This window comes from Mustelus asterias, unplaced genomic scaffold, assembly GCF_964213995.1.
Source record: "Mustelus asterias unplaced genomic scaffold, sMusAst1.hap1.1 HAP1_SCAFFOLD_338, whole genome shotgun sequence".
NCBI classification, from domain to species: domain Eukaryota; kingdom Metazoa; phylum Chordata; class Chondrichthyes; order Carcharhiniformes; family Triakidae; genus Mustelus; species Mustelus asterias.
The window spans coordinates 221,419-245,270 of record NW_027590299.1 but is presented as its reverse complement, the minus strand read 5'-3'; the positions used below and the strand labels follow the sequence as shown (position 1 = coordinate 245,270).

The window sequence follows — 23,852 nt, the reverse complement described above, 5'->3', positions numbered from 1 at the left end:
TGACTATGTTGTAGATGCTATGTAAATGCAGCTCATTGTAACAGGCATTGTGATTGCGACAGCATTATGTAGCTGTTATTTCAGTAAAGGCCAGCGGAGGGTGTGCTTGGTCAGTGTAAAGATACAGTAAGAAGTCTCACCCCACCAGGTTGAAGGCCAACAGGTTTATTTGGAATCATGCGCTTTCGGACCGCTGTTCCTTCATCAGGTGAGTGTAAAGGTAGAGGGACAGGAGGGTTTTGAGGATCTTGGTTGAGAACACAGGTATCTCATGAGGTTTCATTGTGATAATGGAAGCTGGAAAATGCCTGTAAAACATTAACAATGTTGTATTTCAGAAATTGCAATGCAATGCCTCACATTCGCCAAATTTGTCACTGATGCAGAGCATTTACCTGTTCAACCACCTTATGCAGTGTGCAATGGCTCAATCTGACTGAAGGGGAAAAATGTGGCTTCTCCAGGAATAGCTTAGGGAGGGAATTCCAGAGCGTAAGGTCCAGGATCCTCAGTGCCTCTGAGGAAGGAACAACCCCAGTAAAATTTGGGAGGCCCTATGATGCGGAATATCTTTGGATAATGTTCTACATAGAAGCCTAGTCATTACGACGGCTTGGTGGCACAGTGGTTAGCACTGCTGCCTCACAGCGCCAGGGACCCGGGTTTGATTCCAGTCTTGGGTCACTGTCTCTGTGGAGTTTGCACATTCTCCCCGTGTCTGTGTGAGTTTCCTCCAGGTGCTCTGATTGCCTCCCACAGTCCAAAGATGTACGGGTTAGGTGGATTGGCCGTTCTAAATTGCTCCTAGTGCCAGGGGATTAACAGTGAATATATGGGGTTATGGGAACAGGGCCTGGGTGGGATTGTGGTTGGTGCAGACTAGATGGGCCGAACGGCCTTCTTCTGCACTTTAGGGATTCTATGATTAAACTCAAAACTGCAAGGATTCAAGGGCAACCCAGCAAATAGGTAAGAAACTGGTTGAAGGCCAGGAAACAAGGAGTAATGGTGAGAGGATATATGTCATGGTGGGGAGAAATGCTGAGTGCTGCACCTCAAGGGTCAGTGCGAGGACCTGGGGCAGAATTCTCCATTTTTGAATCCAAGGGTGGAATTCTCCCAAGTCGCCTGTGGCAGGATTGATGGTGGGCTGTGCGGAGAATGTGGCAAAAGCCAAAGGTCTGGATTCTCCAACCTCCACCGTGGCTCGGATTCTCCAGTCCTGCTGCTGTGAATGGAGAATTTGGCTGAGTGTCAAATTCCCCATTCTCACTGGCAGTGGGAGCGGGACGTGAACAGCCAGAGAAATTTGGCCAAAAGGTTGGAAACCCATTTGAAATATGGTGCCACCTATGGGATGGATGTTGGGACTGGTACCTAATGGAATTCCCATTTGACAGGCACTCCATGCACATTGGGCCTGGCACTTAGTAGCTACAGGACTGAAAGTAACACTGAATGTGAAAAGGGGCAGAGATGATGTTGAGTTGCCGGCGTTGGACTGGGGTAGGCACAGTAAGTTGTCTCACAACACCAGGTTAATGTCGAACAGGTTTATTTGGTAGCACGAGCTTTCGGAGCACTGCCCCTTCATCAGGTGAGTGCAGGATGTGTTTCACAAACAGGGCACATATCGACACAAACTCAGTTACAAGATAATAGTTGGAATGCGAGTCTTAACAGGTAATCAAGTCTTTACAGGTGCAGACAATGTGAGTGGAGAGAAGGTTAAGCAAAGGTTAAAGAGGTGTGAATTTTCTCCAGCTGGGACAGTAGTGAGATTTTGCAAACCCAGGCAAGTCGTGGGGGCAGAGACAGATACTCGAGTTGATTTCTTTTTAAGGTCGAATGGAAGTACCAATAACCAGGTGTATCACTGGAAAACAGTCAACTCCTCCACAGAGCAGTAAATTTAACAAGGTGTCAAAATCCCAGCTCTATCCAATGTTGCTCAATTGCCTCATCAATTGCTTATTCACTGACATTAACAACTGCAGACAGTCCACCGAGTACGGTCTAATGAGGTGTGAAATGGTCTTCAAACACTTTAGCTGCGAAACAGCTAAAAACGTTTGGCTCCTTTCTGTCCGGTTAACTCAGGTGGTGAGAGGGTGGCACTAATAACACCAAGGTCGCAGGTTCGATCCCCATGTGGGCCAAAGTGTTGATGTATGTATGGCTCCTGTTGCATCCAGGTCCAATACCTTTGCTCGGTAAGAAGTCTCACAACACCAGGTTAAAGTCCAACAGGTTTATTTGGAATCACCAGCTTTCGGAGCACTGCCACAGAGAGCCGATCCACGCCACAGTGAGCGACGGGCAGCCCTCCTCGAGGTCAGTGGCGATGACATTTTCTGCATAATCCGATCAGGTGTGGTGCTGGCATCAGATAATGACCATGAAAAGTTGTCATTTTGCTGTAAAAACCCAACCTAATGCCCTTCAGAGTAAGGAAGCAATGCCCTTACACAGTCCCGAATCCAAAGCGTTGGAGTTGACACCTAATGCTCGGGACACGCAATGCTGGGGCATAAATTCTGCCCTGTCACTGCTACCCACATCCCTGGCAAAGAAAAGGTGTTATCAGTACATGGTCATTAATGCACCCTGTCCAATAGCTTTAGGGTGGCACGGTGTGACACAGTGGTTCGCAGTGCTGCCTCACAGCGCCAAGGACTTGGATTTGATTCCCGGCTTGGGTGACTGTCTGTGCGGAGTCTGCGCATTCTCCCAATGTCTGCGGGTTTCCTTCCAGTTTCTTCCCACAGTCTGAAAGACACGCTGCTTTGGTGCATCGGTCATGCTAAATTCTCCCTCATTGTACCCGATCAGGCGCTGGAGTGTGGCCGCGAGGGCATTTTCACAGTAACTTCATTGCAGTGTTAATATAAGCTTAGTTGTGACACGAATTGAAAAACTTTAAATTCTTCACCTCGCCTCCTTGTTTACCTGAAGTTGAAGGCAAGCAAATCTATCCAAGGTTGCAATTTGTTCTGCTGGCGTCACCAATGTGAAGTCTATTAAAATATATCCCACAAAATGGAAGTGATGTTGACAGTAGTTTTCTCTTCATCTCAATTTGCTTTATTTATCTGATAATTTAATCTTTTAAACAGTTGATTCTATTCTTCGTTGATTTATTTTCTTTACTCAGTTCCAATTATTAGTTAATTTATCTGGGAATAATGTCGGGGGAGCTCTGCGACTGACTTGCTCTTCCACTTCAAAGAGTACAAAGAAGGTTGTTTGTATTTTGTATAGAGATAAATAACAAATAATACTGTAGATAATTTTCCAATTGGTCTGAATAGTGATGATGATGTAGAGAAAGTGAAAATAGAAACAAGGAAGAGATGCAGCAGTGTGACTCTTATTAGGCCTCAGTGTAAATGGGATCAAAGACAATGGCCCAGGTGATCGGAGGAAGGAAGTTAGGTAAATTATGTTTGCTTCAGTCATTGTTTTTATTCTGATGTTTGATGTAGGGATGATCTGTTTCCTCTCATTGAGGAGTGACTGATAAGGAGGTCTTCAATTGAAAGTTTGCATGATAGTGAAAAGAGAGAGGGGGCGGTGGTGAGAAAAAATATCTTTACTCAGATCCATTGGCCGGAGTTTCACCGGCACGCCCGTCCCAATTCGGGGGCGGGCGCCGCTGGAGAACGGCATTCTCTGTTGGCCTCGGGCAGGATCGTATGAACATTGTGCAGATAAAATTCCACCCAATGAATCTACAGTACAGAAAGAGGCCATTCGGCCCATTGAACCTGCACCGATAACAATCCCACCCAGGGCCCGTAACCCCACGTATTTACAGTCCTAATCCCCCTGACACTGAGGGACAACTTAGCACAGCCAATCAACCCAACACACACATTTTTGGACAAGCGCCCGGAGGAAACCCATGCAGACACGGGGAGAATGCGCAAACTCCACACAGACAGTGACCCGAGGCCGGAATTGAACCGAGGTCCCTTGCGCTATCAGGCAGCAGCGCTAACCACTGCGCCACCGTGATGCTCAAGGTTTTTGGAATGTTTTGATGCACAGAACCGTTCAGGTAGAGATCGCTGCATTGTTTGAAGGAAAATGAGATAAATATGTGAAGCAGAGGAAGGTGCAGGCTTAATGGAGAATGCAGGGGAAGTGGAATTAGCTTTAGCAAAGAGGTAGCATGGCTACAATTGGACGAATGGCCTCTCCCTGTGCTGTGAGTTATGGTCCTGGAATATAATTTGTTATCGGAGAGCCTGGAACTCATATTCATGGTCCTGAACATATACCTTCAATTTTTCATCATCTAGAAGTAAGTTGTTGAAAATGCTCTTTGATATTTCAGCTCAAGATTTCATTCTCTCATCAGATACTGCTCTGGTTTGGGAATGGGTGCAGTTAGAGAGGAAAGGAGATTGTGCGATCCCATTTGTTAATACATTGACCTTTAATTTCTGAAGCCCAGATTATGGGATGAAAATCTATCACCGTTGATGGGCGTTGAGAATCCTAAATTAACTGATTGAGTTTCCAATCAACTTTCAATGGATGCGACACCAAGAATACTGTCTCTAAATGCATTCATCAAATTGTAATCTTATTTGGGAAGTCCACAATAATAGATTATTTGAAAGTGGAAACTAATCACAACACTGAACATGGGATGAGAATGGAAGGATGATATTAATTTAAGGCAATTTGGAGAGAGCTTTGCTGTACATATGCCTTATTATAATATTGAAAAGGAAGTTCTGGACACAGCAACAACTGCCCAGCTTATTTCCCAAGTACTAACATCCCTCCTCTTGTACATATAAGTTTAAAATAAAAGAAAACTTGCTTATATATTATCCTTTTGTATGACTTTGGAATTGAGTCTATAGGAGCAGAACGGTGGCACAGTGGTTAGCAATGCTGTCTCACACTTCCAGTGATCCGGGTTTGATTCCCGGCTTGGGTGGCCGTCTGTGTGGAATTTGCACGTTCTCCCCGTATCTGCATGGGTTTCCTCCGGGTTCTCCGGTTTCCTCCCACACTCCAAAGATGTGGGGGTCAGGTTGATGGGCTATGCTAAATTGCCCAAAGTGTCCAGGGATGTGTAGGGTCGAGGGATTAGCGGGGTAAATGTGTGGGGTTGTGGGGATAGGGCCTGGGGTGGGATTGCTGTCAGTGCAGACTCGATGGGCTGAATGGCCTCCTTCTGCACTGTCGAGTTTCTATGATAATCATCGAACCTCGAGCCAAGAATGTTGCAGCTGACTGGAAGAAAATGCATTACTCAGAGTTGGCCATGATCTCCCATTCGAAAGAAATAAAATTAATCAGCAGTTTTAAAAAATAGTTAATCAGAGTTTGAGTAAAACGTTAGCGTTCACTTTTTGTCAAGTTTTAAAGTTTATTTATTAGTATCATCAGTAGGCTCACATTAACACTGCAATGAAGTTACTGTGAAAATCCCTCGTTGCCACACTCCGGCACCTGTTCGGGTTACACTGAGGGAGAATTTAGCACGGCCAATGCATCCTAACCAGCACATCTTTCAGACTGTAGGAGGAAACCAGAGCACCTGGAGGAAACTCACACAGACACAGGGAGACTCCGTACAGACAGTAACCCAAGCCGGGAATCGAACCTGGGTCCCTGGCGCTGTGAGGCAGCAGTGCTAACCACTGTGCCACCGTGTGGTGGCAGGTTATATTTTAGAACTGAACTTTCTGGTGCCACACACCTAGTGCCACTTTGGCAACTTCAAAATTCAACTAAAACGGCAACTGATTTCTTTAAGAGGTGACACTATACTATCCAGTAAGAAGTCTCACAGCACCAGGTTAAAGTCCAACAGGTTTATTTGGAATCATGAGCTTTCGGAGCACTGCTCCTTCATCACCTGATTAATATTAACCTGGCGTTGTGAGACTTCTTACCATTCCCGCCCCGGTCCAACGCCGGCATCTCCACATCATGGCTATCATGCTCCTTAATCAGGTGACTCACCTGAGGAAGGAGCAGCGCTCCGAAAGCTCGTGATACCAAATAAACCTGTTGGACTTTAACCTGGTGTTGTGGGACTTCTCACTGAGATCAAAGCTTAGTGCAGTGGGTAAAATGGACTGACGTATGAGGAGAGATTGACCAGGTTAGGATTGTTTTCACTGGAGGTCAGATGAATGAGGGGGGGATCTCATAGAGACTTATAAAATTCGAACAGGACTAGACAGGGCGGATGCAGGGAGGATGTTCCTGATGGTGGGAGTGTCCAGAACTAGGGGTCACAGTCTGAGGATTTGGGGTAGACCATTTAGGACGAAACCAGGAGACATTTCTTCAGCCAAAGCATGGTGAGCCCTGTGGAATTCATTACCGCGGGAAGGTGTTGATGCCAAAACATTGAATGCATTCAAGAGGTGACTCGATCTAGCACTTGGGACGAATGGGATAAAAAGGTTATGGGGAGAAAGCAGGATTAAGGCTATGGAGTTGGACAATCAGCCATAATCACAATGAATGGCGGAGCAGGCTCGAAGGGCCAAATGGACTCCTCCTGTCTTACCTTCCATGCTTCTATGACAAAGTTTTGTCTCGACTTGTGTTCCGCACAAATACTAGACAGTTCCATGGGTACGATGGGTTTAGAGGGATATGGGCCAAATGCGGGCAATTGGGATTAGCTTAGGGGTTTTAAAAAAGAAAGGGCAGCATGGACAAGTTGGGCCGAAGGGCCTGTTGCCATGCTGTAAACATCTATGACTCCAAGTAATTGTTCATATTCCACAGGCCTTCAGAAGTTGCAATAGCATCGTATTTAAAACCAAGGAGATTTCAAATAATGGGACTTTAGTTTAGCTTTTAGATAGTGTAATTCCTATTGCATCGAAAACTAGTTCCAGTGATGCAATGTATTTAAACACCAACATTATTTGTTTAGCACCAAAGATATTGATGTGTGAAGCCGATGACAACCATTTCAGAATATACATTTGTACTTGGGTATTAGCTGCCAGCTAAACACTTTACATGAGCATAGCAAGATTGAGTCAATGGCGCTAACTTCACCAAGACAGATGAACGCATTTCAATCGTTTTGTCAAAACCCACAATAAAGGCTTTAAACAAAAACATTTTGCTGGAAACACAAACAATTCCAAAGCTGAAATTAAGGGTTGAATCCAATTGTTTAATCATCTCCTCTTGGCACAATGACAATGGTATGAAGTAAAAGAGACTGAACAAAACCATGACAGTACAATGCATTTAATGCAATTATCTTTTGATACTCAGTTTGCAGAACTTTCTGAGATGCAGATTAAGTGAGGCTTATTGTGCCGATGAAAATATTGCAGCAGCATTGTAAGAAGAGTATTGAACAGGGGAGCCATGAAGTTGCAGGATTGGAATCGCAGAGCAAGGGGCACTCCCGTTCCTGATGTTAGTTTTACCTTTTTTCACCCCTCTCTAATATAGCATCAATATCTTCGTCTGTAATGTCACTCTCTTTAGAAGCAAAGACGTGGGAAGCACCGTGACGAATCATCTGCAGCATTTCATCTTTCCCCAGCTCATTGAGATTCTGATCGACTGAACCTTCCTGAAAGAATTCAGTCTCGATGTTAAGAAATTGTAAAGAACAAAGAAAATTACAGCACAGGAACAGGCCCTTCGGCCCCTCCAAGCCTGCACTGACCATGCTGCCCCGACTGAACTAAAACCCCCTACCCTTCCGGGGATCATATCCCTCTATTCCCATCCTATTCATGGATTTGTCTAGATGCCCCTTAAAACTCACGACCATATCTGCTTCCACTACCTTCCCTGGCAGCGAGTTCCAGGCACCCACCACCCTCTGTGTAAAAAACTTGCCTCATACATCTCCTTTAAACCTTGTCCCTCACACCTTAAACCTATGCCCCCTAATAATTGATTCTTCCACCCTGGGAAAAAGCTTCTGACTATCCCTTCTGTCCATGCCCCTCATAATATTGTAGACTTCTATCAGGTCGCTCTCAACCTCCGTCGTTCCAGTGAGAACAAACCAAGTTTCTCTAACCTTTCCTCATAGCTAATGCCCTCCATACCAGGCAAAATCCTGGTATGGAGGGCATTAAACTTGTAGTAATGCAAGAGACGGGTTCACATGTTAATAAATAGACACACAAGGGCGATAGTGGAAACTATTGAGCCCACTTTGTTGCACAGCATACTTTAACTGGCTGTTCACACTCTGTGGAAGATTGCAGAGGGTTTAATGTTCATTTTTTAGGAACATTTCATCAAAAGTCAGGAATACATATGCCAGATTGCATAGTTCCAGGTGGTAGGTCCTAATGTATTGTAATGATAATTCATTTTAAAATCATTGACGATTAGAGAAGTTACCTGTGAAAATATTGAAGTTTCATTTTAAAATGTTCTGCGGTATTTGAAAAAGAACAGGTTACTGAGGGAGGATCCAATGCATTCACAATCCCCAACACAAAGCTTTAACATCCGTGCCATAACTCAGTCAGAGAAAAGAATGCAAGATAAAATTCTCGAGTGAAGGCTGGGAATGATTGACACTGCTCATGGTACCCAAAGTTTCACCGATGCCATTTAAAGTTGATACCTCAAAGCACCGAAATATACTGAGGAAATATACTGGGAAAACTTTAAGAAACAACAAAGAACGACTAAGAAAGCGATAAAGAAAGGAAAGATAGGTTATGAAGCGAGGCTAGCTCTAAATATAAAAAATGATAGTAAAAGTTTTTACAAATATATAAAAAGGAATAGAGTGGCTAGAATGAATGTTGGACCCTTGGAGGACGAGAGGGGGGATTTAATAGTGGGAAATGAGGAAATAGCTGAAACTTTAAATAAGTTTTTTGTGTCGGTCTTCACAGTGGAAGACACAAATAGTTTACCGAATATGAACGATAGAGGGTTGGTAGGAGGAGAGTTACTCAACACAATTAATGTTACCAGGGAGGCAGTGCTTGGTAGACGAACGGGACTGAAGGTGGACAAATGCAAGGTTATTCACTTTGGATGAAATAATAGCAAATTGGATTATTATCCAGATGGAAAAAAATTACAACATGCTACTGTGCAAAGGGACCTCGGGGTCCTTGTGCATGAGACGCAAAAACCCAGTCTGCAGGTGCAACAGGTGATCAAGAAGGCAACTGGGATGGTGGCCTATATCGCAAGGGGGATAGAATATAAAAGCAGAGATGTCTTGCTGCAGCTGTACAGGGCATTGGTGAGGCCGGAGCTAGAATACTGTGTGCAGTATTGGTCCCCTTATTTGCAGAAGGATATATTGGCCTTGGAGGGAGTGCAGAGAAGGTTCACCAGGTTGATACCAGAGATGGGGGGTGTTGATTATGAGGAGAGACTGAGCAGTTTGGGTTTGTATTCGTTGCAATTTAGAAGGCTGTGGGGGGGATCTTATAGAGACCTATAAGATAATGAAGGGGCTGGATAGGGTAGAGGTGGAGAGATTCTTTCCACTTAGAAAGGAAGCTAAACTAGAGAGCACAGCCTCAAAATAAAGGGTGGTCAGTTTAGGACAGAGTTGAGGAGGAACCTCTTCTCTCAGAGGGTGGTGAATCTCTGGAATTCTCTGCCCACTGAAGTGGTGGAGGCTACGTCGTTGGATATGTTTAAATCACGGATGGATGGATTCCTGATCGGTAGGGGAATTAGGGGTTATAGGGATCAGGCGGGTAAGTGGAACTGATCCACTTCAGATCAGCCATGATCTTATTGAATGACAGGGCACACTCGAGGGGCTTGATGGCCTACTCCTGCTCCTATTTCTTATGTTCTTATGTTCTCCCCATGCAGTTCCCACCCAAAAAACAACCAACTTCAACAGCCACCTTGCTGAATTACAATAGAGTCCAGTCTAAGTTTCATTTCAGCATGTTCCACTATCCTTTCCTCCACAGCGTTGTCAGTTATAAATCGGAATACTCTGACTACTTTTGTTTGACCAATTCTGTGGGCGCGATCCTAAAAAAAGAACACAATTAAAGTTACATGGCACATCCACACAATCATGTAACAATTTCAATTAACATTCCTCTACATTCAGCTGTAAAAACACCACATTCATATATTTTCCAGCAAACATTGTTTCTATAATCAGAAATGCAAGAATTTCAAACAAAAACTCTGATGATCAAAACCTTAACATGGGGATCGGGAATAAATAAACTTCCGAGAAATCTCCAAGCTGATCATAAGCTCGCAAAGATATGATGTCAGGATGGCTATCTCCTGCATGTTTTAACCCTCTCTAATTACTCAGTCAACATCAACAATTGTTGCAGCAGGGGAAAACCAAGGAAGCACCTGGACCTATTTAATTATATCTCAGATGCATTGATTGCAATCCAGTAACTGGCTGGTGGATCAATGAAGCAATTGAGAAACTGACCACTTCACACTGGAGGGGAATTAGAATCTCCACTGTGTTTGTGGATTGGAGTCAAGTACTGACAGATGCTCTTCCCTGAAGCATATTAGTGAACCAGCTGAACAATTGGGGAGCCCTGCTCCCTTTTGCTGCTCACTATAAACTTTAATTCAAACTTCACAAATGAGTGAGATTTGAAGTCATAAGCCCTTGACACACGAGGCAATCACGAAGCACTTATTAAAATCCGTGCATCAGTTGTTTTGTGTAAAACTGAATCACGGAAGGCAGATCCTTATAGTGACACCTCAGCATTACTGAAACTTGAAATGGATTTCATTTCCAAACTCTCAATTGGATTTGGAAGTTAATTGGTGAGGAACAAGATGCCCAGTCAGCTGGAATCATACCACGCCAATTCTGAAAACAACCGCACGCTCCATTCACATTAAAGAGAAGCAAACTGAAGGCCTCTGCTGAAATATTTCCACCAGTTCATTCGAGCGGAGTTTTAAAGAAACCATGGGAGCAACACACGGAAGATTTGAGGGGTTATCAGTGGCAGTAAAATACCAAATGTCGCTTGATCAGTGCACTTGGATGTTAAAACCAGCAACAATAGTTATATATTCAACAGTACGTGGCTTTCAGAACACAAATAACTAATCGCTCAGTAACTTACCACAGCTTGGAGGTCTACCTGAGGGTTCCAGTCTGAGTCGTATAGGATTACTACATCTTCTGTGGTTAGATTTATACCAAGACCACCAGCGCATGTGCTTAACATGAAAATAAACGTTGAGCTCCCAGGACTATTGAAAGCAGAACTAGAATCGTGGAGGGATGAGAGAGAAAAGTTATGCCAGAATTGAACAAGCGATTGGGACCAATCTTTTTAATAATTGTTGGAAAGTTTCATTTTTAAAAATACAAATAGATGCTAGATTCAAATTGAATGTTCATATTTCTTGTTTGAAAACCTTGAGTCAGTTTTGTAACCTTAAGTCTAGAATTCTTACTTAGATAATAGAGCCTCAGATCAATTTAAGAGGTTGGAACTTTCCTCAAACAAACTCAGTTTTGAAAGCACAGGGCAAGAAACATACTTGTCTCTCCTCATGCGGTGTCTGTCCATCCAGTCTACAATCCTCGTAGTTTCTCCACATACAATAATCTTCCAAGATATCCAGCACCCTGGTCATTTGGCTGAAGATCAACACCGGAGAACCTGTGGAAAAGAAGATCATTCATCAGGGTGATCGGTTGATCGGTAGCCAAGAACACAGCGCAGATACGCAAATGCTTCAAAAACCTACATCTACTGATGTGGATAATGGAAACCAAATTCCAGTGGTAACATGCAGGATGTAGAGTAATCGAGTAAACTAGTTATAGTACAGGAGGCATAAATGAACACACATAACCAACTCCAATTTTATAATTCATACAATGTGAACTGTCCATGTGACCCAGCTGCCTTGATTGATGGGAATGATTTCAAAGGTTTTATATTCCAGGTGGATTCGAGACGGTGCTGCAGATTGGGCAGCAAAAATTAAACCCTAATCAAAAAATAGCTGCAATCCCAAACCATGTAATTATTCCATTCACCTTCTGCTAAAACACGTTAGCCCGTAATTTCAAAATATTTGGCTCCTGTAACTATTCCTTCGGAAGGAGGATGGGGCGCATCAAGCATTACAGAGGCCTGTGATCCAACTCTCTTCATGAAGAATATTTGATGGTAAATCGGCCAGTTTTTGGGAGCCCCCAGCCCCAGTGGATGGCGTGTGGCAGGCCAGAATGACTAAAACAGGATGCGATTTCAGATCAAGACACACTATTGTTTTAAACAGTCACTAAAACTTGTGAAATAAAAGCTAAATAGATGGAAGCAAAGTTCTGGAAATACTCAGCAGGTCAGGCAGCATCTGTGGAGAGGGGAGTTCTGAAGAGTCAGAGTTGACCCTTCGCTGATGCTACCAGATTAGTTGAGTATTTTCAGCAGTTTTTAACTCATTAAAACCTGTGCTGATTTGTAACCCAAAACATCACAGCATGCAATCTGCTGTACCTTGCTGCACAGGTCAAATGCTGCCATGGTGTCATCAGTCATCATTTTCAAATTCTTTTGCAGACATTTTCGTGGAAATCCTTGCATGCTTACGAAGGATAAACATCACAAACCCCTTTCATTTATTAAAAATCCTGTTCTACTTTTGATCAGTCTGCAGCACAGGTACAGTACTGCTCCAGAGCATGACAAAGTCTGACATCGGACTCGGAAATGCACAAATAACCATGCAGGCGGTTGTTTACAGCCAATCTATACACCAGGATGTTTGATTTTCCACTCCACCAGATGTCCTTATATATGGATCGGACTACACAGTAGTTTTTGTTCAATTCCTCCTGGTCTCCAGAGTCTCAACTAATTTGGTCATGGATTCGAGTTCGAGTGACTGGCGTGCTCTTTGAATTTCCAATCGAATCTGAATCCAAACCTACATCCTCCCAAAATAGGAACTTTAACATTAAGCTAATTCTTAATCCATTGAGACAATGTCATCTATTTCACAAAGCGTGAACTTTATTACTATATTTACTCTCTAATCACAGATTTGTTGAACATATTCTAAAAACCTAATTTACATTGTGTTTTAGTTTGGTTATCTCCTCAAGGATATCTCAGTAAGCTTATTTGCCTGTCCTACTATAACTAAAACCATTGCTGATTCCAGAGTTTATTGCATATTAATTTATAACACATTTTGGAATATTTTCAATTAATTTCCCTTTACGGCCTGGCAATCGTTAATTTGGGCCTTATGCCTTATGTTGGCCACCCCCCACCCCGTCCGAGCTACTCAAGTATCCACGAAACTATCAAATCACTCCATGTCTCCTTCCTATAGAAAGATTGAAAGACAGAAAGGGAAACAAAAGCCTTGACCAGGCCTGCGGCTGACCTTGCTCCTTCACTTTCGGCAGCAGTTTGTCCAGTACCACCATTTTGCCACTGTTAACTACCAGGTGAGTGTCAGTGGTGTAAGGTGGGCCAGGTTCAGCTCCGTCAAACAGATAGGGGTGGTTGCAGCACTTGCGCAGTTGCATCAGTCTATTCAATAGACGCATTTTGTCCATTTTCCCTGAGGAGTTCAGGATGTCAATATCCTTCATTAATATCCTGGTGTACCTGTCAGCAAGGCCAGAATTAAAGCTCATCACACCAACTTGGAGATAAATTCATTTTTTTAATGGAGCTCAACAGAAAGCAATTACAACCTAAAATGAATGCTTTGTTCTCTAGGTGCCTCGGACAAAGTCTAGGATCCACATTCCAACCCCTCTCACCTACCAGGGAACAGGGTGCTCCATCTAAGCCTCACATATAGAAACCCATATCATACGACAAATACACACTCAACATTTTGTTCTTTGATATAAAGCACAATTCATCCCAGGTGGCCAGGGTTTGAAGGGATGGGAATATTCCTTTCCATGTCATTTGGATGCGAGCAATATGAAGTACTCTGGGATTAAGTATTTGTAACGCAGAAACAGGCCACTTAGATCAACAATTCCAGATCAGTGTTCATGATAAGAGTCTCCTCACACCTTCGATTTCTTTTTCCATTCTATGTTTAACAAACTTCTCTAAAATGCATCAATGTCATGCCTCTCCTTGTGGTAGTGAGTTCCACACTAACCACTCTGCCACTTTCTTTTTTGAATCTTCTCCTAAATTCCTGTTTGATTTATGAGTGACTATTTTATATTTATGGCAGCGATCCTGGCATCACCGTGAGGCAATGACATTGTGTTACATCGGGTGCAGTCTCATTTTGAAGGGCTTTGCAGCGTTCTACTTGACCAACCATGATAGACATGGTTAATAAGTTTGGAGGGGACACCTCACTAGTACCTGATCAGGTGGGTATCAATAATGGGCTGCATTGGGGTTTGAAAGAAGAAAGCCCAAAGCTGAGAGCAAAGTAGTTTGAAAGCACTGTAATAATCAGACTTGAATGGCAATCGTCCAGTCTGAATTCAATGATGATCTTCTGTTTCGGGCAAAAATAATGGAAATGATTGAGGGAAGTTAGAATTCCAAACACAAAAATCTTACAGATCAGACGGAAGCAAGATGGTCAATAGTAGGGAGTCAGCCTATTATTGATGCATTGGGTAAAATCACACTCGCTTACACTGGTGAATCTATTCCCTTCGTTCTACAAATGCTCTAATTGTTGATTGAAGTGCAGCACAATTTCAATGAGTTGTTGCAAGATGATGCCGTACTTCACAATGCAACACATTAAGATTCACAAGTTGTGCACTCACCATTCCCGTTGCATTTTGCTCAGGCCCACATACATTTTGACTTCCTTTTTTGGCGGCAGGCTCTTTTCTACCTCAGCTTTAATATGTGGGAGGAGGAAGGGTCTCAATACCTAATTCAGGTGAGAATACATGCTTTTTACACACTGATGATGCCCAAGAAGGTCAAGCAAAATAATGCAATGTTACAAAAGCTGCACTGAACAGTTCTGTGGACTGAAGCACAGGTTCAACAAAAACAGCTGAACAAGCCATGGGTTGAAGCACATCTACAGGTGTGGGCTGAATGTTCACTTGATGAAAACACCTACAACTTCAGATTAGATTGTCAACAGCTTTATTCTGCAACATAACAGATCAGACCTTGGAATCCAGCCCTTTATGAGAAAGAAATACAGTAACCTTAAATTCACTTCCCTCATTCCCCAACAATGTACATTTCTACAATACCTTTAACATAGGTGGCATGGTGGCACAGTGGTTGGCACTCCTGTCTCACAGCACCAGGAACCCAGGTTCAATTCTGGCCTCGGGTCACTCTCTGTGTGGAGTTTGTGCATTCTCCTCGTGTCTGCTCCAGTTTCCTCCCACATTCCAAAGATGTGCGGGTTAGGTTGATTGGCTATGCTAAATAAACCTTTGGTGTCAGTGGGATTGGCAGGGTAAATATGTGGGGTTGGTGCAGACTTGATGGGCCAAATGGCCTCCTTCTGCACTGTCGGGATTCTATGATAATAAGATGTCTACAGGATCATCACAGGGACAATTATCAGACAAATTTGACACCGAGCTACCAAAAAACCATTGAGAGGTGACCAAGGAGTTTTTAAAGCAGTGTCTTAAATAAGGATGAGCTGGAGAGGCAGAGAGATTTAGGGAAAGAATTCCAGTGCTTTGGGCTAAACAGCTGGAGGTTGACCATCAGCGATGCACAAATGGAGCAGTGGACAGAACTTGGTTCATGTCAGCAGCAGTTCTGATGAATTGAATCTTCCACGTGGTGCAAGGTGGGAGGCTGTTTAGGAAAACCTCGTGCTAATTAAGGGATTGAACAAGGGCGGGCGATATTATGGTGCTGGTATTGGTAATATTGAGAATATGGGGTTGGAAATGTAGTTCAGGCTCAATTAGGAGATCACAATTGCAAAGAGTTTGGTGAAGCCTCAGACAGACAGGAAGCAGACAGAGGTTTGGAGTGAATGGTTATGAAATGGAGCTTGTAGTGTGAACAGAAGAGGAGATAAATCCGAGTAATTGTAACCTACCATTCCACCTCTCCCCCAACCCATTTCAGCTTCTCAAATAGTGGATAGACATTTCAGCAAATAAAAATTATTCTATTTCCCTTACCCTGCACCTCCCAAAATGTGATAAAAACACTTTAATTTAGCAAGTCTTCCTGATCAGGAAGCAGTTCGACTGGAGATCCAGCATCAATTGAAATGCTCTTATCAAGGTCGGGATCAGCAATTGGAACAGCCCGTGGGGATGCTTAATGGGCCTTGTTACCAAGGTCAACTGAGGAGTTCAATATATGGCCACAGAAAAAATAATTGAGAGGAAATGAAGCGGAAGAAATCTCTCCCCCTTCACCATATTATGTAATATCTGAAGCGATTCAAATTATTCAGATCTGGCTAAAATGTCCACCCTAATTAAAAACAGCTGTGGTAGTTGCCTACATCGAGTGAAAGGCAATAATTATCTATTCGTCTCATCAATTTCTAAGTTGCCTATTACAGCACCTTAAATGCCATGTTTACTTCAGGCACTATTTACTGAATGCAAGAACACCTGGTAAATGTTCATTTAGCTTTGTGCCCTTTAACAGTTCTAACCCATTCTAAGTGGGATGCAGCTGGACTGGGCAGAAACCATTCTCGTTACACGAATAGAGCCACCACTTAATTCCAGTGGATCGCAGGTAAGTCATGTCTGCAAGAAGTGGTGGAACTAGAAAATGCTGGAATCCATCATTAAAGAAGAAATAGCAGGCCATCTGGATAAGAATGGTTCGATTAAGCAGACGCAGCATGGATTCATGAGGGGAAAGTCGAGCTTGACGAACTTGTTGGATTTTTATGAAGATGTGACTGGTGCGGTTGACGGAGGGGAACCGGTGGATGCGGTGTTTTTGGATTTCCAAAAGGTGTCTAATAAGGTGCCTCACAAAAGGTTGCTGAAGAAGATTGGGTCACACGGAGTTGTGGGTAGGGTGTTCACGTGGATTGGGGATTGGATATCCGACAGGAAGCAGAGCGTCAGAATAAATGGGTACTTTTCTGGTTGGCGGATGGTAACTAGTGGCGTGCCGCAGGGATCGGTACTGGGGCCTCAACTATTTACCATTTATATAGACGATCTGGAGGAGGGGACTGAGTGTAGGGTAACAAAGTTTGCTGACGACACAAAGATAAGTGGAAAAGCGTATCGTGTGGAGGGCATAGAAGGTCTGCAGAGAGATTTGGACAGGCTGAGTTAGTGGGCGAGGATCTGGCAGATGGAGTATAACGTTGACAAATGCGAGGTTATTCACTTTGGAGGAAATAATAGCAAATTGGATTATTATCTAAATGGAAAAAAATTACAACATGCTACTGTGCAAAGGGACCTGGGGGTCCTTGTGCATGAGACGCAAAAACCCAGTCTGCAGGTGCAACAGGTGATCAAGAAGGCAAATGGGATGTTGGCCTATACCGCAAGGGGATAGAATATAAAAGCAGAGATCTCTTGCTGCATCTGTACAGGGCATTGGTGAGGCCGCAGCTGGAATACTGTGTGCAGTATTGGTCCCCTTATTTGCGGAAGGATATATTGGCCTTGGAGGGAGTGCAGAGAAGGTTCAGCAGGTTGATACCAAAGATGAGGGGTGTTGATGATGAGGTGAGACTGAGCAGATTGGGTTTGTACTCGTTGGAATTTAGAAGGCTGAGGGGGGATGTTACAGAGACCTACAAGATAATGAAGGGGCTGGATAGGGTAGAGGTGGAGAGATTCTTTCCACTTCGAAAGGAAGCTCGAACGAGAGGGCACAGCCTCAAAATAAAGGGGGGTCAGTTTCGGACAGAGTTGAGGAGGAACTTCTTCTCTCAGAGGGTGGTGAATCTCTGGAATTCTCTGCCCACTGAAGTGGTGGAGGCTACCTCGTTGAATATGTTTAAATCACGGATAGATGGATTCCTGATCGGTAAGGGAATTAGGGGTTATGGGGATCAGGTGGGTAAGTGGAACTGATCCACTTCAGATCAGCCATGATCTTATTGAATGGCAGGGCAGGCTCGAGGGTCTAGATGGCCTACTCCTGCTCCTATTTCTTATGTTCTTATGTTCTTTATCACTTCATAAAAGTCAAATTAATTTGTAATTCACACGCAGTAACTCAAAATTTAACACTGCTCGGGATAAACAGTTAGTAGAATATAGATCCTCAGTTTTTGCCATCACATTTTTAATCAATGAATTAACAGTTCTAAATCTACCAGGGCAAGTCAAAGGCCAGGAATCCTGCGGTGAGTAACTCGCCTCCTTACTCCCCAAAGCTTCTCCACCAGATACAAAGCATAAGTCAGGGGTGTGATGGATACTCTCCATTTGCCTGGATGAGTGCAGCTCCAACAACAGTCATGAAGTTCAACACCATCCAGGACAAAGCAGCCCACTTGATTGCTGCCCCTTCCACAAACTCCCTCCACCACCGATGAACAGTGAAAGCCGTGTGTACCATCTACAAGATGCACTGCAGGAATTCACCAGGGTTCCTTAGGCAGCACCTTCCAAACTCTCAGCCACTGCCACCTAGAAGGATAAGAGCAGCAGGTACCTGGGGGCACCACCACCTGGAGGTTTCCCTCCAAGTCACTCATCATCCTGACTTTGGAAACATATCGCTGCTTGTTCACCGTCATTGGGTCAAAAAAACTGGAACTCCTTCCCTAACAGCACTGTGGATGTACCTAGAACTTCAGGCACTGCAGTGGTTCAAGAAGGCAGCTCACCACCACCTTCTGAAGGGCAACATGGGATGGCCAATAAATGCTGGTCTAGTCAACGACATCCACACCCAGTAAATGAAGAAAAGAAACCTTGCTGTTTCTTCAAATTAGCCCCAAACACTCTCAAGGCACATCACTTCATCACACAAATATACAACTTTGTGAATAATATTTCTGAGGGCGATGGGCCCAAAATAGCTTTGCATTTTAATGACGTCCCAGCATCAGAATACAGATAAGATAAGAAGCTTCCCATGTGCAATCGCTCAGCCAGCTTCTGGTCCCCGAAGCAGTTGTTTGTGTCAAACCAAGAATCAAAGTCCTGCAAAGAACAACAAGTGGCTCTAGTCATGCCAACCCCAAACGTTTTAGCATATTGTGTTACTTCCATCAACGCCTCATCCAATGGTTTCAATGATTACATTGTTTATCACTAGAAGAACAAGAATGGCAATTTAAAAAGGTAGCATCCAAATTAGATCGTTCACAAATGATATCATAAAACAGATGCCCAGCTGCTCATAACAATTGCAAATCAGTTTCAGCTGTTCGGCAGGTGAGCAATTGAACATGGAAAAAAATCATTTTTTCCCTTGGACCACCTACTCCCATCTCTGTAACAAGCTACAGGACACCCACACAGGAAGAATGGGCAGTTAGGCATTCAGTTAGAAACATAGCTTTTCTTACTTTAACAAAAAAAAAGAAATACTAAAATACTTCTGATAGCTAATTTGTGGATTGAGATAGATATGGATAAAGTAAGCTCTCACCCCAGCAAGCTTTTAATGTAAGTTTAGAATTGTGACACAAGGTGACAGTTTTGCTGAAGGAAACATCAAGCATGTTAAATCCGCTTCGCAGTGTAAGGCAGATGTGACATTGAGCATCAGGAATGGTCAATAGCAGTTTGAAGGGTTAGAGGAGCAGACATCACCAATTGGACTCTGCATCGGCACACATATGGTGAATATAGTGCTCACAAAATGTGGGCAGGTGGACAAATTAATACACAGACTGCGGCCATTTAGCTACCTGGCTGCTCCCAATGCAAGGAACAATGGTGTCACACAACACCCTCCAGCAAGTTGGACAGCTTCCCCTGACACTAGCTTCAAAAATGAAAAAGACACAACTTTGCAGCATTCTCTCATGCCTTCCAAAAAGAAATAGGTTGAAACACTGTAATTGAACCTTAGACAAACGGTACAGTCTCTGTCAAGCTGCTTTTCTCATTACTTACTGCAGACGAATTGAAGACATCCAGGAGGAGGAAGTTGAGCAGAGCCCAGAGTTCGTGCAGGTTGTTCTGAAGTGGTGAATCCGTGAGCAATAATCCATTTGTTGTTTTAAATTCTCTCACTATTTCAGAGAGCTGTAAATTTAGCAGATTTAAAAACATGACTGTACAAACTGGGTACAAGTTCGAATCATACTCCTGGCACAACTGTAGATTCAGACTGCATTTAAAAGTTCGCTGATCTTTTAGGTGTTTATTCGTGTCTGTCATTTCTCCAATTAATTCAGATATAGTGGCACCAAATGCTTTGCATTAGGAAGCAAAAAGCAAGTGTAGTAATAGTACATCAAGATTACAAACGGTTATCGATAACTTGCAAGACGCGAATATGGAAACTTCCAGAGCCGTCCACAATTGAATGGCATTTCTTTCAAATCGAATCAATGGTTGTGGAAGGAGCAGCTGGTTAAAAAGCAATGGTTGTGGAAGGAGCAGCTGGTTAAAAAGCAATGGTTGTGGAAGGGACAGCTGGTTAAAAAGCAATGGTTGTGGAAGGAGCAGCTGGTTAAAAAGCAATGGTTGTGGAAGGGACAGCTGGTTAAAAAGCAATGGTTGTGGAAGGGACAGCTGGTTAAAAAGCAATGGTTGTGGAAGGGACAGCTGGTTAAAAAGCAATGGTTGTGGAAGGAGCAGCTGGTTAAAAAGCAATGGTTGTGGAAGGAGCAGCTGGTTAAAAAGCAATGGTTGTGGAAGGGACAGCTGGTTAAAAAGCAATGGTTGTGGAAGGAGCAGCTGGTTAAAAAGCTTTTAAAACAAGATCACACTACGGTCTGAATAAGCAGATCTGATCTTTGATTTTCAATTCAAATATTTCCACTCCACTCTTCCACTGGTGTTAAAACCCAGAGATTAACTATCGAGCCTCAATAATTGATGGTGCAATAACTTTCCCAGAAGTTTCTGAACCCCTGGAGTAATTTGATTGAATATGGCACAGCGGTTCGCACTGCTGCCTCACAGCAACAGGGACCAGTGTTTGATTTCCGGCTTGGGTAACTGTGTGGAGTCCGCATGTTCTCCCCATGTCTGTGTGGGTTTCCTCAGGGTGCTCCGGTTTCCTCCCACAGTCCGAAAGACATGCTGGTTAGGGTGCATTGGCTGTGCTAAATTCTCCCTCAGTGTTACCCGAACAGGCGCCAGAGTGTGGCGACCAGGGGATTTTCACAGTAGCTTCATTACAGTGTTAATGTAAGCCTACTTGTGACACTGATAAACTTTAACTTAAAAAATGATTTGTCTGCATTGGATTGTGAGATTAAAGCGCTCTTTTCCTCAAGATTCGCATTCCATCTGTGACAATAAATAACCCTTTTAATTTAGCTCTTAAAGCTTTGATGGAAGTGCGAAGGAACAGTGAAAGCAGCAAATAACAATTATATTAACCATTAGTACTCAAAATGTATCATTTTCCTTCATTTCAAAATCTCTATTCCTGGATTTCCCTCCAACCTTTTGTTCCAATCTGCCTGTCCTTCGTTATCTCATTCACCAGAGAACAGTCACTTCCATCCACACTGAATTCTTTTTTACTGTTCTTTGCCACTCCGTCTTACCCCGTCTTTGCATTCCCCTCTCCAGGGGAACAGTGTGCAGCAAACTTCTGTGCCTCATTTTCTGTCTGGTCCCACACATAACTGCACCTTGCTCAGAAATAACCTCACTCCATGATATATAACCGAGAATGTGACACATGGTTTACAAAGTTTTAAAGTTTATTTATTAGTGGCACAAGTAGGCTTACATTAACACTGCAATGAAGTTACTCTGAAAATCCCCTAGTCGCCACACTTCGGTCCACTGAGAATTTAGCACGGCCAACGCACGTAACCAGCATTTTTTTTGGACTGTGGTAGGAAACCGGAGCACCCGGAGGAAACCCACGCAAACACGGGGAGAACGTGTAAACTCCACACAGACGATGACCCAAGCTGGGAATCGAATCTGGGTCGCTGGCGCTGTGAGGCAGCAGTGCTAACCACCGAGCTACCATGTCGCCCCCTGCTCATGCCCCCATGCTCCAAATCAAGCCTGCGTTTCTCCCCAATTCACCTGAAGATGAGGCAGAAAATGTAGCATTCATTACAATGGTAGCCATTAACTCTGGTGGAAATGGACAGGATGGGGAAGAGAGCAGAGAAAATGAAGGGAAAACAAACCTTGGATTTCTCATTTTTGATCCTGTCGGCTTCATCTATAACCAGATATCGCCAATTAAATATTTTGAAAAGAGATTTCTCCCTGATGAGCATTTCATACGACGTCACACAGACATCCCACTCTCCAGGAAGGAGGACATCTCTGATGAAAGCTGCCTGATAAAGTAAGAAGTGGGTTACATTTCAGTTTTCCAAACACCAGAAATTTATTTTTCTAGAAGACAATTGGGATGCAGCAGAAACAGATCTGATCACAGGCATTAATCAGACAAATTTAGCTGAATAAAACACTGACGTTGGGGTTTTCCAGCCCCGCCAGCAGTGAGCAGCGTCAAGGGCAGGACAGGCAAAGGTGGAGAGCGGCCAAAGGGCAATTGGCTCTTGGCAACTCTCCAAACTATAGAATTCCTACAGTGCAGGAAGAGGCCATTCGGCCCATTGAGTCTGCACCGACCACAATCCCACCCAGGCCCGATTCTCCAAACCATAGAATCCCTCTGTGTCTGGAGCTCGCTCTGTCTGTCTCTCACCCCCTCTCTCCCTTTCTTTCTATTTCATGGCCTCCTCGATCTTTCTCCAGCTCTCCCTCTCTGTAGTCCAGAAGATGAAATCTCCTATCACTGGAACGGACTCAGTCCATCGGAATCTTGTGGCTTAAAGATGCAGAATTTTAACTACAGGATCTATGGGACTGTATTAGTTAGAATAGAATAGAATAGAATAGAATCCCTACAGTGCAGAAGGAGGCCATTCGGCCCATCGAGTCTGCACTGACCACAATCCCACCCAGGCCCTATTCCCGTAACTCCACATATTTATCCTGTTAACCCTCCCTGACACTAGGGTTAATTTAGCATGGCCAATCAACATAACCTGCACTTCTTTGGACTGTGAGACTTCTGATGAAGGAGCAGTGCTCCGAAAGCGAAAGGCATTTGCTACCAAATAAACCTGTTGGGCTTTAACCTGGTGTTGTTAAAACTCTTGCTGTGAGGCAGCAGTGCTAACCACTGTGCCACCACTTCAAGATGTTCCAGCCCAGCGCACGATTTTCCCTGCCACTGATGGGTCTGGAAAATCCCACCCAGAGTGTTGCAAAGCAAGGAGAGAGCAATAAATTACTATATAATTGAACATATTTGCAAATCTACTCTCAAACGTTGTATGCGTGGCAAATCTCGGATTTTAGTTACGCAGAGCAAAGAAAAGCTGATCTCCAAAGCCAGTCTGAAGGAACCTTGAGGGCTGCCGTTAACACTGGCGACAGATCCATTCTCCGCATGTATGTTGAAAACATGTTTTTGAGAGAGTCGACAAAAGTAAATTCAATCCAGTGAAGGGCAGGATTAATATTAAAGATTGAACAATGGCCAAATACAAAGACAGAGGAAGGGGCTGAATGGCCTCCTCCTGTTCCTGTGTAACAGGCCGGAGAAGGGGCTGAATAGCTTCCTCCTGCTCCTGTGTAACAGGCCGGAGAAGGGGCTGAATGGCCTCCTCCTGTTCCTGTGTAACAGACTGGAGAAGGGGCTGAATGGGGCCTCCTCCTGTTCCTGTGTAACAGGCTGGAGAAGGGGCTGAATGGCCTCCTCCTGTTCCTGTGTAACAGGCTGGAGAAGGGGCTGAATGGGGCCCCCTCCTGTTCCTGTGTAACAGGCTGGAGAAGGGGC

General features: G+C 43.8%; 1 protein-coding gene across 1 annotated transcript; it reads right to left on the bottom strand.

Moving 5' to 3' along the window:
* Window positions 1-175: 175 nt before the first annotated feature.
* Window positions 176-23,479, bottom strand: LOC144486427 (SWI/SNF-related matrix-associated actin-dependent regulator of chromatin subfamily A member 5-like). The gene is made up of 11 exons (XM_078204463.1): window positions 23,420-23,479; window positions 22,183-22,338; window positions 19,970-20,101; window positions 18,982-19,048; window positions 14,738-14,849; window positions 13,363-13,589; window positions 11,468-11,621; window positions 11,076-11,220; window positions 9,852-9,987; window positions 7,431-7,575; window positions 176-308 (listed from the first exon to the last, which is right to left on the bottom strand). Exons 1-11 carry the CDS (start codon window positions 23,477-23,479, stop codon window positions 176-178), a joined length of 1,467 nt encoding a protein of 488 aa, XP_078060589.1.
* Between the last annotated feature and the right edge of the window lie 373 nt (window positions 23,480-23,852).

Excerpts from the sequence above, each read along its gene's own strand:
- LOC144486427 (XM_078204463.1), bottom strand. The coding sequence starts at position 23,479 with ATGTTTTCAACATACATGCGGAGAATGGATCTGTCGCCAGTGTTAACG. Across the intron at positions 11,221-11,467 it reads CCCTGTGCTTTCAAAACTGA|TTCTGCTTTCAATAGTCCTG; the intron begins GTTTGTTTGAGG and ends CCACGATTCTAG. Across the intron at positions 9,988-11,075 it reads AGGTAGACCTCCAAGCTGTG|GATCGCGCCCACAGAATTGG; the intron begins GTAAGTTACTGA and ends TTCTTTTTTTAG.